Source organism: Octopus sinensis, linkage group LG2 (genome assembly GCF_006345805.1).
Source record: "Octopus sinensis linkage group LG2, ASM634580v1, whole genome shotgun sequence".
Classification (NCBI taxonomy): Eukaryota; Metazoa; Mollusca; class Cephalopoda; order Octopoda; family Octopodidae; genus Octopus; species Octopus sinensis.
The window spans coordinates 68,012,400-68,028,723 of record NC_042998.1 but is presented as its reverse complement, the minus strand read 5'-3'; the positions used below and the strand labels follow the sequence as shown (position 1 = coordinate 68,028,723).

The 16,324-nt window shown below is 36.0% G+C and overlaps 1 protein-coding gene across 3 annotated transcripts in view; it reads right to left on the bottom strand.

Annotated features, from left to right (window-relative positions):
* Positions 1 to 16,324, bottom strand: part of LOC115224821 (glutamate receptor ionotropic, NMDA 2B-like) — a 743,429-nt gene that overhangs the window by 140,213 nt on the left and 586,892 nt on the right. For all 3 annotated transcript variants that reach the window (XM_036513846.1, XM_029795750.2, XM_036513847.1), the window contains one exon: positions 5,212 to 5,335. In XM_036513846.1, coding sequence (XP_036369739.1) covers positions 5,212 to 5,335 — 124 coding nt within the window. The remainder of the gene's footprint in view (positions 1 to 5,211; positions 5,336 to 16,324) is intronic.

The window sequence follows — 16,324 nt, the reverse complement described above, 5'->3', positions numbered from 1 at the left end:
TTCTATGCGTGCGTGTTCGCATTGTATGTTGATGGCTGATGAGTGTAACGATTGCTTTTATTTGATTTTCTCTGCTGATACTGGCAATAAGGGAAACAGCAATTTCGTTACGTGTTACTTTGAATATAATTTATTGGATAATGGTTTCTTGGTAACTGGGCAGTTACTTAGGAACAAAGATCCAATCTAAAACTTATATCTCTATAATGATTAGAGTATAATTCTTTAAAGGTATCCTATAACCAATTAGAGTAACTCTCCTGATTTTACTGATAGTTCCAGAGTATGTCTTGATTTACTTCTAAACGGCAGCTAAACAAGATATTTAAAATGTTCACACAACCTTTGATAGTTCACAGAACTGTCGGTGCCGTTGTTATCGTCAGTAATTACCACCGTAGAAAAATTTTATTTCTTCGAAAGATATTTTGAAATTAAGTTTGGCTGTTCTAAATATGTTGCGCAAAAGGTGTGTTTTAATATATCAGAGTTTTCAGCTGGTTTCAAACCGGGCAAATTGGTGCTCAAACACGTTTTATCGAATAGCTTTTTACGTGCAGAGTTGTATGCATGTATATGTTTAGAAATACGGTTTCTGCATGTATATATGTATGTACGCATGTGAGTGTGCATGTCTGTATATTTCTAGCTCCCTAAATCTACTATACATGCATCTATCTATCTATCTATCTATCTATCTATCTATCTATCTATCTATCTATCTATCTATCTATCTATCTATCTATCTATCTATCATCTATCTATTGGCGAACACGTACATCGCGTCCGTCATCTACTACCGCCTGACCGTTGTGTCTTGTCCCGACCCTACCATCAACAAATTAGAACGCATTTTCTTCCGCTTCTTGTGGAAAGGATGCGTCCCGATGGTCAGGCGATCCATTTGCTGTCAACACCCGTTAAAAGGAGGGCTGGGCATGCCGTGGTTGATCATGCGCAGACACGCGCTGAGACTGCGACATCTCCGGCTCTACGTAGACGACGGTGAACAAGTGTTGTCGCCGATTGTGAGGCACGCTTTCCTGCAGTGACTTTCCCATGAGCAACTTCAACACAACCAAAGCATTCTATAGGGGATTAGTGAAGGGGATGTACAACGACGATCTCCGGGCAAACCTGGGCGTCGACGAGGAATACCTGACCCACCTGTTCAAGACGACTTTCGGGCCTGGACCTATGGACAACTTCCAGAGATCCCTGGCCTGGCAGTGCTACCGAGAAGCGCTACCCGTTTGGGATAAGCTCTACAGACACGGCTCGAGAAACACAGGGTCGACCTGCTCGAGATGCGGTCAGAGCGACGAAACCGTTCTGCACGCACTCGTGCAGTGTCCAACCATTTCCGACCTGTGGGCTTATGTCGAACGACTGCTGTCACGTGTGGGACGAGTCGGTTTATAAGCCGAGTCTATCGTCAATATCGCCACGCCTCCTCCCTTCAAACGGGAAGGAAGAGCTATTTTCATCATACTTGTGGCTATGGCGAAAGAATGTATCTGTTGGACGCGTCTGAAAGTATTAGAGACAAACACTTTCGTCTCTAGTCAATCTCTCATCAATTTCTTGAAGTATCACTTGAAACAGCAAGTGAGAATAGAGAGGCAAGTTTTGTCTAGCGAATGTTTAAAAAAAAAATGGGTGAATGTAGCAAGGATGGCACGTATGGATGACGAAGCCATCTTGAGGATAATCCTATGAACCGGGAAAAATTTAAAATAGAGAGTTACTTACTTGCAAATAAATGTGTTAACATGTGACATTATTGACCGAGGTTACCGTGGTCTTTTCCGTAGGCTTTTCTTTCCGCGGATAAACCTTATCTGTTTCCCCCTGTACTCTTTACATCATGACATTTCTGTGATACTCAATCACTTTTGATCGTTTTTTTTTTACGATCCCTTTTGATTGAAAACCTATCCCCCTTTTTTCCTCCTAGCTAGCTAGCTAGATAGATAGATATGTTTCTTTATTAGCCACACAGGGCTGAACACAGGGGGGACAAATTACTAAGTAGAGCTTTTCTTTTGGGGTAGAAAAAAGGGGAGGATGTTTTCGATCAAAAGGGATCGTAAAAAACGATCAATAGGGATTGTGTATTACAGAAATGTGATGATGTAAAGAGTAATTATCTATCTATCTATCTATCTATCTATCTATCTATCTATCTATCTATCTATCTATCTATCTATCTATCTATCTATCTATCTATCTATCTATCTATCTATCTATCTATCTATATACATATAAGAAATTAGAAAAGAAAATAACATCACACGCAACATGAACAAAAATTTCCTCTTAAGAAAATACATATTCAAATAAGCAAACCATGTCGCTGGTAAGCAAGCTACTTACCACACATCCACTCCTGCGCCTATATATATATATATATATATATATATGCATAAGTATATTTCGTGTTACATTAAGAATCGATGTAAGGTACAAGAATTTTCGACTTGAGTCAAGTATAACAAACTACTCCAAATTGTTGATAGAGTATCAACATACGTGGTGTCTAGAGCGGCTAGTTTGTAGTGTTACCGAGTCGAAAATGTCGTAATAATGAAGTTAAACCAAAAACTGATAAATTGAGGAACGTCTTGCGTAATGAATACAGTCTCTATTTCACAATACGCAGACCTGAAACTTACGTATTAAATGATTTCAAAGTAATATCACTATACATATATACATGCATTCATATATATATATATATATATATATATATATATATATATATATATATATATATGGTATGTACATATATGTGTGCGTGTGTATATATATATATATGTGTGTTCAAATATTTGCATATTTATATATATATATATATATATATAATATATATATATAATTATGCATATACATATACACATATAGACATGTTGGACCGTTGAACTCCACACATTCATCTCTCTCCTTCTTTCCTCTTAATTTTTTTCTGACGAAGAGCGTATGCTCGAAACATAAAATACTTTTCCATTTTTCCCGAGTGTTAAACTAATACACCTGTCTTCGTCTTTTGTTTTCTCTAAATTTGAATTATATATATATATAAGTATATACATGGATGGAGATACGCAGCATTGTTATTTTGTGTGTGTGTGTGCGCGTGTGTGTGCGCGCGCTCGTGCGACGTAGCTGCCTATGTACGTAGATATATGCTTATCAATTTATGTAATATTCTATTTCTCTAGAGCCGTATAATTAAAGAGCGGAACCAAGGACAGAGCTTCGGCTTGTGGTATGTTACAACGTATTGAGAAATACAAAATTAGCTGTAATCAAGTAAGCCATGACAGTTAATCTAAATGATTGATAAAGATATGACAACCACCAGGTAGGAAGACTGATTAAATTACTATTTAATAACATTAGAAATAAATCAATCTGGCCGAGAGTAAGATAGCAATGCGTACAATAGTAAAACCTTGAGGTGCAGTGACATCTCTTGGATGGAGAATTTTATCTTAGCGGATGTCAGTCATTGAAAAGTCTATTGATGCTATTTTTAAAGTAATAGAAAATAGATATATTTGACTGATTGACGGAAGCATTGATTGATAGATCGAAGGTTTGCTTAGTTGTAAATTCGTCTCTGTATCTGAACTTTACTTTATATCTATTGATATGAGCTTCCTCTTCGTCTGTCTAAATATCAGCGTGTCTTTGAAATAGTTTTCCTATGGCTAACAATTTGCTTTTCAGGCAAAAAATAAATACTTCAATTTCAGCTAGTAAGGTCGTAAATAACGATGGTGTATTTTAACTGAAGAGTATGAATGAAATCATAAAGGCTATGCTCTTATATATTTGTATGTCAGGTAACTCGATAGAACCTTGAAGGAAAAGACGGAGGACTTGTCCGTCATACAGTATATGACATGGAGGCGCAATGGCCCAGTGAGTAGGTCAGCGGATTCGCGGTCGCAGGATCGCGGTTCCGATTCCCGTATCGGGCGTTGTGAATGTTTATTGAGCGAAAACACCTAAAGCTCCACGTGGCTCCGGCAGGAGGTGGTGTCGAACCCTGCTGTGCTTTTTCACCACCACTTTTTCTCGCTCTTTCTTCCTGTTTCTGTTGTACCTGCATTTAAAAGAGCCAGCCTTGTCACACTTTGTGTCACGCTGAATCTCCCCCGAGAACTACGTTAAGGGTACACGGGTTTGTGTAGTGCTCAGCCACTTGCATGTTAATTTCACGAGCCGGCTGTTCCGTTGATCGGATCAGCAAGAACCCATATGCCCACGGGCATATGGCGTAGTGGTTAAGAGCGCGGGCTACTAACCGGGCTACTAAAAAAGTTAGAATATTTTGTGTATGTAGAAGTATGTAAGCAACTTACTGGACAATAAAATCTGATATGGACCGCTAAAGGTCATGTAGACCCTGGTTTAAAACCACTGTTAATGGAAAGCGGTACTGTGACATATATTTGGGTCAGCCGATTCATAGAGCAAGAAAGGGAGAGAGAGAAAGCGAGAGAGAGAGAAGCGGAGAGAGAGAGAGAGAGAGGGGAAGAGAGAGAGTGATGATTCGGTCCCATTCTACCTTATTCTATCAACTACGGAAAGTTAAAAAGTAAATTTATTTCCAGCAGATTTTCTTCCCAGAACACAAAGGCTTGGAACAAATACAGTAAAAAGTCTGTCCGTCGCTCTACCAATTTTGGCAATCGAATTTTTGCTGTTCAGCATGTTGCTTTTGTTTTTAATTCGCGCAGAAGTCCAGTAATTTTTATAGGCTCTAGCAATTGGGTGGTTTTTTATATTAATGACCCCGAAAGATGAAAAAAAGTTGACAGAAGCGGGAACAAAGACAAAAGATCCAAAACAAAAGTACGAGAAAGAATTTTCTCCAACGCTTTACCGATCCTGCCAATCTAGCGTTTTTATACATGTAATAATATAAGACTGGAAGGACGTGAGCTGGCACAAACTTTACCATGTCGGACAAAATGCTTAGCAGCATTTCTCCCGAGTTTACGTTCTAAGTTCAAATGCTGCAGGAGTCGACTTTGTAGAACACTGGGGTCAATGTAATCGATTTACCCTTGTGCCAAATTTGAGGCCAAAATAGAAATGTTTGGGTGCAAATTAAACCGAGGAATAAAATGAATTATTAGTTTAATGATTAAAAAGGTATCGATAGTATTCAATGATGATTAATTTTTGATGTTTTCTTACCAGCTTCCACTTTCTATTTCTTTGAAGGTTGACGATATTAATCTCCACATTTTTCAGGGTGCCGTCTTTTTTAAATTCCACGGGCGTCTGTCGATATCTTTGCACGACTACATTCTTCATCAACCTGGAAAAAACATTTTGGAATCAGGTAAATATCAACGAATTACCATGCAGAAACAAAATAGCAAACATAAGTATATATATGTATGTATACGCACACACACACATATATAATACAATATATGTATATATATATATATATATATATATATATATATAAAAGGAGTTAAACGCAGGTGTTATTCAAATCTTTATATTTTTTATATATGTTTTCAAGAAAACATTGGTATTATTCCAGAAAGAATAAAATGAAGTAAAACAATGCGAGCTTCTCTTCAGGGAAAAAAGAAACCAAACGCATCAATGGGACATTTTTTCCGTGTTAATTGTAAACAGAAAAAATAATTACACATACATTTATACACACACACACACACACACACACACACAACACCACACACACATATATATATATATATATATATATATCGGAAGAGTCTACTAGTTTTGATGCAAGTGCTATATATGATTTATAAAAACATGTGACATATTAATAAAAATCTGTAAATATAAAAACCATCCAGAGTTCTGAGAACCTTATTTCTTCTAATATGTATGTATATATATATATATGTATGTATATATATATTATATATATATATATATATATATATATATATATATATATATATATACATATAAATAAATAAAACACTCTCCCTTCCGCTCTCTCTCCACCCTCTCTACACCTCTATCTCACATTTCTTTGCCTTTCTTACTTTGCACTTCACTATGTCCCTCTCTCTCTTTTTTCTCGCCACTCCTTGATTCTTCCGTCTATCTACTGCTACACACACACACACACACTCTCTCTCTTCTCCCTTTCCTTAATTCCTTTGTTCCTCTTTTTTCTCTCTACTTACGTGACCTTTGGCCGACTGCTAGCCCTTTTTGCGTTTGACCACGGTCACTGCCACATCGATATTCCTCCCTCTGCCGTAAGGCTTAATTCCCAATACGCCAGCTGTTATGTCCTGTTATTATTATTATTATTGTTTTTATATTTTTGTATTTATATCCGTGTAACATTGTCCGTTTTTCCGTCCTTGTTTCGTATACATTCGATGTTATTTTCCAAGGAATCTAATGCTCTTAGCTTTGTTTTTCCTTGGGGCTGGCCAGATTGGGGCTGGCCAGATTGGAGCAATCTCAAGATTAATCAGCCGAAATTGCGAGAATGATCCAGTTCTTGACTGAAGATAAAATGCTTCGAATGACCCGTCAGTGTTATTTTGTATCGTCTATCTGGATGTTTTGTTGTCCCTTTTTGTATCACCCAGTTGTCCGGATGTTTTGCGTTCTTGTCCCATTTTGTATTTTATTTCATATATATATATCAAGCTTACATATGAAATCGTTTCTCACATAGAGATAAAAAGCAAATTCAATCCCAGCAAGAACAGAAAATCGACCATAGTGGGAAATGAACGCAGAACGTATAGAATTAGAACTAAATACTGTAAGACACTTTGGCTAAAGATGTAAAGATTCGACCAAACATCCTCACAATAATAATGGTTTCAAATTTTGGTACAAGGCCAGTAATTTCAGCGGTAGTAGTAAGTCAATTACATCGATCCCAGTACTTGACTGCTGCTTCTGTTATCCACATAACAACCCTTTCTTCTATAGGCGCAAGGTCTGGAATTTTGAGATACCTAGCTAGTCGACTACCTCGGCCCCAGTGCTTAACTGGTTCCCTAAAGGACGAAAGGCAAAGTCGACCTAGGCAGAAATCGAACTCAGAACATAAAGACGGATGAAATGCCGCTAAGCATTTCGCCTGGCGTATTAACAATTTTGCCAGCTCGTCGACTTAAAATACTTACATATAAAGAAATAAAATTTAAATAAACTGTAAACTTTAAAAAAATGAAATAAATTTATTTAAAAATTTTCTTCTTCAGCATTTGCTTTCGTTTCTCTAATGTATGAGATGTGAGGCAATATCCAAATGAGCCAATCCACTGTTCCAGTCGGTTCTTCTTCTGATATGGGAGTACAGTTCAACTAAATCTAATGACATCTGGTGAGATCATTCAACTTTTACAACATATATCTTTCTTCTTCTCACAGCTCATCCGACATAATAAATTTCTGTAGTTTTATATTCTTCATTCAAAAGAAAGACCAAACAGTAGTATTTGGAATACTCAAAACATGTTTAATCAAAATTAATCACTTTTGAAGTAAAATGCTATCAGCCGAGAAAATCTGCGTTGTTGCGTTTCAGCCATTTGTTTTTTATTCCTTATTTATTCTGCAAAATATATTCCAAGTGCAAATCGCAAAAGAGAGCAATTTCCAGACTTCGTCTATTCTTCTAGTGATTCTATTATTGTTTAGCTCTCACTGCTGCTTCAATGGAATCTTTGAAAAGTAGTATTTTAATTCTTTCACTGAATGAATAATAATTCACGAATAAAATAAAAGTTTGCGTGTTGCTGTCCTTGTCGTTTATTGTATTCATAAACTAGCAAATACTTCATGTTATTGTTTGGTATGCAATGAATAGGAGAGTATGGCGGTCGGTGTCCTTTCCTCTCTTAGCTACATATACAACAGACTTGAATTTAGTATTGTATATTAACAAAACACTCGACATATATACGTTAGTCACGTTGTTTCCAGTGGTGAGAAAGTGAGAAAGAGAGCTGGTGGGGAGCATTTATCCATGTGATGTTTCGAGCTGCTACAGATAGTAGCCAAATCTCAAATGAAACATACCAACGTCGAAAAGTTGTCTGACGTAGTCATACACATTTAAAACCAAGATGACAGCCATAGCTGGATCTGTAACGATCTGAGGCTAAACAAGAACCACAAAATAGATTTATTTATAGGTAACACTAAGTCTAGTGGCAATCATTAATATCAATACATTTTCACTGCTGTTTGTCAGCCAGTTACTGTGTATGTAATTTGCAGTAGGGTTAAGTTTTTCTGGTTTGGTTCAGTGAGCGGGAGAAACATATTTGCTCAGTAGTTTACTAAAGCATAATAACAATTTTTATTTTTATTTTGGCATGAAGACAGAAAATTTAAGGCAGTGATAAATGGATTATACAGACCCCTATACCTGACTGCTATTTTGTTTTATCGATTTCGATAGATGAAAGGCAAAGACGACCTCATCAGATCGTAAAGAGCCGGAAGAAGTACCGCTTAGCATTTTGTCCAACGCGCAAACGTTTCTGCCAGCTTGTCCCCTTAACATTTTCTTTAAAATAATGACTATTAATGACAATTTTAAAGATTTGTCAGTGCCCATGAATGGTTCGTAACTAGGAAAGCAGACAATTGAAATCTAATGCTTAACACTTCCCATGTATGTATGTATGTATGTATATATTTTTCCCTCTGTCTTCCCTTCTTGGGATCTTTCCTTCTCCTTGTTTCCGACGAAGAGCTCCGCTCGAAACGTTAAACCCTCCTTCTCTTCTTTCCTGAGCGTCAAATAATACTTTAATTGTTCCACGTCCTCGCGTTGCTGTGTTTTTTTCTGTGTTTTCTAGTTTGGATTAACTTTATATATATATATATATAAATATATATATATGACGGACATTTCAGGGTATGGCATAAAATACTTGCCCCAACGGCTGCTGAATGCGATTGAACATAGAACTACGTGAATGAGAAGCAAAATACTTATCCACTCATCCATTTCGTCGCTTATTGAATCACAGAACATAAAGCAATGCAAACAAATACCGCCAGACATTTTGTCCTTTGTTCTACCCATTTTTGTCATCCACCATCGAACGAGATAATGGAATATCGAGAAGATAATATGAAATTCCTCATCTGTATTTACTGTTAGCTTCTTACAAACCGGCAGCTAGCTACTTAAATATATATTGCCAAACAAAACAAGATTTAGTCTCTCTTCCTTCAACAAGCATAAACAAAGATACCTTTCAGCTGAATACCTCAGCGCTGTACCTTTACTACATATAATTGCAGACTTTTATAATGACGTGTATAAGATAAAAATAATTGTTGTACCTCAATAACAATTACATTTTGTAGTAATTCAGCGCAATAAAAACAAGAAACAAACCGTAAAAGTAAGTTGGACACAACAGCGAGTAACTACGTTTATTCAACACAGCAAACACGACATTACAATTTCCTTATATTGTTCCAACAAAATGTTCTCCTACTGAATGTTTAGGAACAATAATTAGTCTCAATAACATACTTTAGCGCAGACATTGACAGCAGCAAACTATTAAAGCAACAAGGATAAAGCTTTCTCGAAGTACTGATTGCAAAGTTATTTACATTGTACGGAACGAAGAGTTTTGCTTGCGGTAAAATTGATAATTAACAGAATGGTGGCAACAAATATATTTTTGAAAGACGCAAAGCTATACGATGATATAAGCACTGGGAATATATATCGCACTACAACTTGAAAATGGCAGATAAAGTACTTCAGGCAGTGAACTGAAAATATTTAATTAATTTAGTCTAAATTCGTATTGTCATTCTTGTGAAGAAATACAGCGAAGTCGATCCATATAATGTTAATTATTAAAAATGAAGTAATTATAAAATGCATGATGAAATGCTCCTTATCATTGGCGGTACATTGATAAATATGAACTTGTAAAATAATTATACCTTTTTAATTACATTATTCTTTATCTCTCTAAACCTAATGTTTCAAAATCACATTATTTTCGCCAAAATTGGGTTCCTGAGAAAGTGTAACGAATAGCATCCCGTGAACGGGAAAAACTCTTCTTTTTTTCGACTTCAAGAAATCAAAACTGACATTTTGTTAGTTTTAAGGTGCCGGGCTAGCGGAATCATTACCGCTCCGGTCAAAATCCTTAACGGCATTTCTTCCGACATTAGTTCAAATTCAAACATTTCTGACATTTTCTATCAGCTCATGGAGAGTCGATTCGACAAAGAAATCAAAAGAAAGCGTAACAACAATTATCTGTGCTCATTTGTACTCAATTCAAACTGGTTTTTATCTCTCTGAAATGAAAACTGTTCCAGAATGGTTAATTTTAATTGCAACTTTTAAACGAAATGAGACGTTCTACTGAAAGATTTTAGTCAAGAAAAGAAGAACAACACTAAACATAGCAAGTGAACACCGTTCAACGGCGCTAGAAACGGTTAACAGTGTTCATTGCAGCAACTGATGAATTCATATTTCCATTTTTTTGTACTTGTTCAGATCATTTGACTGCGGCCATGCTGGGGTACCGCCTTGAAGACTTTTAGTCGAACAAATCGACCAAAGGATTTATTATCTCGGTCTTTTACAGGAAGGTAAACAAACCAACAACGGTTTTCAAGTTGTAGTGGGAGACAGACACACACACACATACACAAATACGACGGGCTTCTTTCAGTTTCCTTCTACCAAATCCACTCACAAGCATTTGGTTGGCCTGAGGCCGTAGCAGAAGACATCTGATCAAGTTGTCACGCAGTGGGACTGAACCTGCTACAAGCGATAAATTTATTATTGAACATTTTATAGGTTACAGAGGACTTTGTGCCATGCTGTCTGGAAACTGAATCTGTGATCAAGGCATTTGAAGTAGTATCAGTTCGATCTGTCGAATAATTTTTGTGGATATGACTGTATTTAACTGATCTGTAAGCGGCCTCCCTACCTTTCTCTACATGGAGGCGGGCGAAGTGTTTTTAACAGAAACATTGATGAAAGTCAGATAGAGAATATGGACGGATGCAATAGAATTCCGGCGGCGTATTAGCAGACACGGTAGTACGGTGAACAAAATCTGTTGTTTTATTTGTGCCGGCTCTCAGCGCTCAGAATTTAAGTCACACCAGTTGTAAAATCGCCCATTATCATTTCGAGAACCAGCCCACGTGGCAATCGGATTAAGTGAAATAGTTACAGAGTAGGATAACCTGATTTGCGTTATTTGTCATTTTTTCATTATTTTCGAATTAATTGTTTGCTTGCTTTAACGTAACCAGTTGGTACGTGGATACATTTATAATCTTTCTCTGTTTACGTTCTGATTTCAAGCCCTGACGATGTCATTTGCATATCATACTTTTGAGCGATGAAATAAAGTACAAATCAAGTACTTGCATCAATGATATCGACTAAGCCCCAACCTGGAAAAATGCTGCGTTTGTTTTCTAAACCAGAAAAATATTTGTTTCAAATTTTTGGCACAAGGCCAGCAATTTCAGGTAAGGGAGTAAGTCGATTACATCGACCCAAGTACTCGACTGGTACTTATTTTATCGACCGCCACCCAATGGCTAGTAAGCAAAGATAACTTTAACAGAGTTTGAACTGAGAACATAAAGACGGGCGAAAACTAGAAATCATATTAGTATTAAATAAAGGTAGCAAGCTGGCTGAATGGTTAGCATGCCGGACAAAATGATTACCGGTATTTCATCCGGCTTTACATTTTGAGTTCAAATTTATGCCTGTAATTGTTTCGGGTTCGATAAAATAAGTACCAGTAGAGCCCTGGGGTAGATGTAATCGACTTACCCCCTCCTGATATTGCTGGTCTTGTGCCAAATTTTGAAACCAATATTAGTATTATATAACTATTCTTCATTCACATCAGGTGGAGATGTTTATATGGAGCAAATAATAAAAATGAGGTGGCGTGGAGAGATGTAAAAATACACAAGTAATTTAAATAGATGAAGAAGAAAGGTGAGAAGACTCTTTGAAATGTGGCAACACGATTCTGTGTTCATTTGGTAGCTAAGTCACGAAGATTACGCCTCCCATGACAGCAATGTTAACTATAGCGACAACTTCAATAACAACTTATGTTAACAACAACAACAACAACAGCATTAGCAGCATCAGCAGCAGTAGCTTGCAGGAGAAACAACAACAGAGAACAGCAAGTGACCAAAACTAGCACGAATTCCTATCACTATGGTCAGACAAATAATATGCGAGACATAAGACACAAAAGAGAATGGGGCGTTGAAATTTCTTCAAATATTAAAAGTCTGTTTAAGCTGAGCGAAAAAAAAAAAAAATAGCGCTGTACAGAAGACTAGAAATAAATAAATGATTTGGATGATAAAAACAAAAGCACGGAAAAAATGAAAACATAAAGCAAACCAATGAGATAATATAGTTACGAAAAAGCTGTAAGATAATTCCACCCCCCTCCAAAAATAGAATAAATATAAAACAATAGAAAAAAACTATTAGTCTAATGCATAATAATCAAATAAAAATAAATGAATCTTTATTAAAAAAAACAGCAGACATTTATAAATTTCACAATTTTTTCTCATTTGTATACCGATAGGACAATGAGTTAAACTACTAGAATATTTGAATCGAAATTTAACTCAAAGCAACAATAGTCTCAAATGAATTATTCAGAATATCTAACAGATTTTATACACACAGACACACAGACACATAGACACATAGACACACACACTAACACACACACACATATATATATATATTTATGTGTGTGCGTGTGTGTATATGTATATATCAACTCGTCACATCTATAGATATACATTCATGCAAATATGTCTGGTTGCCTATATACACACACATATATATATATATATACACACACACATATATATATATGTATGTATGTGTGTGTGTGTGCTTGTGATATTCTTTTGATATATATAAATTTAAATATATAATATATATATATAAATGTATATCTATATTAAAGAAAATAACACACAGATAATATATTTATATATATTTTAATATATATATATATACATATATATGCACACACATATATATATATATATATATATATATATATATATATATATATATATATATATATATATATATATATATAATATATATATAGTATATATATATACATAAATATATATAGACATAAATACATCACACACACACATATATATATATGTATGTATGTGTGTGTGTGTGTGCTTGTGATATTCTTTTGATATATATAAATTTAAATATATAATATATATATATAAATGTATATCTATATTAAAGAAAATAACACACAGATAATATATTTATATATATTTTAATATATATATATTATATATATATATACACACACATATATATATATATATATATATATATATATATATATAATATATATATTATATATATATATATATATATATATATATATATATATATATATATACATACATAAATATATATAGACATAAATACATCACACACACACATATATATATGCATGTATGTATACAGTCAGACACATATATTTGCATGATTGTATTTCTATAATGCAACGAGTTTTGTTTTTTAGATTTTGTCTATAAAAGTTTATTTGAATTTGAAATATTTTTTCTACAGTTTATATAAATGCTTGCCATCGTATTCACCACTCATATACCCATAAAATCACACTAAGCAAACCAATGAGAAAATATAGTTACGAAAGTATAGTTACGCGCGTATATATATATATATATATATATATATATATAATATATTCTCATATGACGACATACAGATGAAAATAGTCACGCGCAGATGTAGGAAACAGCAAAAGATAGCTGTCTAGATGGTATGTATTTAACACAAACACACACACACACATGCTTACACACAAGCTCACACGCACACATGCACACACACATGTATATTTATAACGAAATGATATAACTTATGTTAATATTAATAATAATAATAGTAACGATAACAATAATAAAGGATGATGGTTCATTACCAGTACAATGCAAGATAATTTACATTGTATAATATTGAATATCTCCGTTTTTCTCTGTCTCTTACTCTTTCTCTCTTCTCTCTCTCTTTATATATATATACATATGGGTATATATGTGTACACACACTGACACACGTACACACATATGTACATACATACGTACGTATCAATGTCTGTTCGTTTGTGAGTCTGTCTATCTAGCTATCTGTACATAATCATTAATAACATACCAGGTTTATTTGTATCATTCACATATACACATATATAGGAATATTATATATATGTGTACATATACAATACCTATGGTGATGAGTAGATGTGTATGTATGCATGTATATATATATATCCTGTAAAAAACATAAATCTGAAAGAGGTAGCTCACTCTAAGATGTAGAACCGTATATATTAAAATTAGGGAAGGCCGGTTTATGGGATTACTTTAGGTTTCTCGTCTGTAAAGAGTTGGAGTATCGTCAGATCCCCTAAACTTGTTGGCCCATAACCTCTTGAATATATGGATGCGGAAATGCCTCACTACTTAAAAGTAACAATTGGTGATTATAACCCTTCGCTATTGGTTATAGACGTCCGGCTGTGCCGCCATCTTGTAGGTTCAAAAAGGTAGCAGGAACCTCCTGAAATGTAAAAATATCCCGAAAATCTCCATTCTAATATTAAGGATGTTCCCTGGTTCGAGTGAGGCCTTTAGGATTCTCCCGCGTTCACCTATTCATAACTTCCAACGATTCTTCCCGTTGATGTAGGTGCCTGTATCCTCGAGGATTTTCCATGAGTTTGAGTGTGGAAGCCTATCTTCTCTTAGTTGCCAGACGTGGCTGGCCACTAATATTACGTATCTTCTTTTCAGAACTCTGAAGGAGGACCTGTGGTTAGAGAGACGATGTTTAAAAGTGTTCTCGGAACATCCAGTGTATCTCCGCGGGCGCGTGTGGTCATTGATGTGTCTGCTGTTGTTTTTGTTGTTGTTGCTGCTGCCGACATCGTTGTTGTTGGAGCTAGGACTGCTAGTGTTGGCGTCGCTGGAGGTGGTGGCTGTGTCGGTAATGGTATCGCCACTGCCGTTTATGAGAAAAGCGCTGTTGTTGCTATTGTGGTCCTCGTTAATGCTAGGAGAGTTGTCATTGCTGATAAAGGTGTTATTACCTGTGGTTTCGCTGACGTTTTCTTCTTCTTCTTCTTCTTCTTCTTCTTCTTCTTCTTCTTCTTCTTCTTTTCTTCTTCTTCTTCTTCTTCTTTTTTCTTCTTCTTCTTCTTCTTCTCCTCCTCCTCCTCCTCCTCTCCTCCTCCTCCTTCTTCTTTTTCCTATCAGGACTCACGCCATTAGCCACAAAGAATAATTCAAGTCTACTCTAAGCTACCAAGAATGCGTGTAGCAACTTAAAAATCCACCCACCACACGCGATAGACGGGCAGTTGCACGGGCGGGAAAGCTACGTTGTTATCCTCATTCCGTAAACGGTGGCTTTTAACGGGTGGAGAGCTGAACCATCCTGGGGTACAGAGGATTCGCAATCTAGACTAAGATCTGAAAGTTTGCCACACCATAGTGGTTACACCATGGTTCCTTTGTTTTGTGGCAGAAATAGGAAGAAAGAGTGAGAGAAAGCTGTGGCGAAAGAGTACAGCGGGGTTCACTCCCGCCACCACTAATCCTCGTGGAGCTTAGGTGCTTTTGCTCAATAAACACTCACATTGCCCGGTCTGGGAATTGAAACTGCGTTCTTACGACTGCGAGTCCACTGACCTAACCACTGGGCCATTGCGCCTCCACTGCTGCTGCTGTTGGCGATGTTGCTATTGTTACTGCTGTCATTGACGACAGGAGAACTACCATTGCTGTCCCAGGTGCTGTTATTGTTAATGTTGCTAATGTTCTTCACTGTGGTGGCGGAGGTGGCGTTGCTGGTTCTGTTCTCGTATCTACGGCTGTTACGGCTTCTACCGGTTTTATTGCCAGGGTTTGGTAGCACTTCAGCTTCACAGACGACACCTTTGGTTTTGCACTATATATGATACCCCCAATGTATTAGCAGAGCAAAAGTGTTCAGATGAATTGACTGAGGAAAACAGTGATCGTGTTCATCACAAGGCGATGTTTGAGAGGCGACTGATTATAAATCAAATAACCAATGTGATTTGCATATCTCATTAGAGATATGGTAATAGTAGAATGAACTTGGTATGACGAACGTTTCTGCTCGGTAGGTCTTCTGACACCTAATCAAATGCACACCTGTCTGAACACATCACGGGAAGTATGA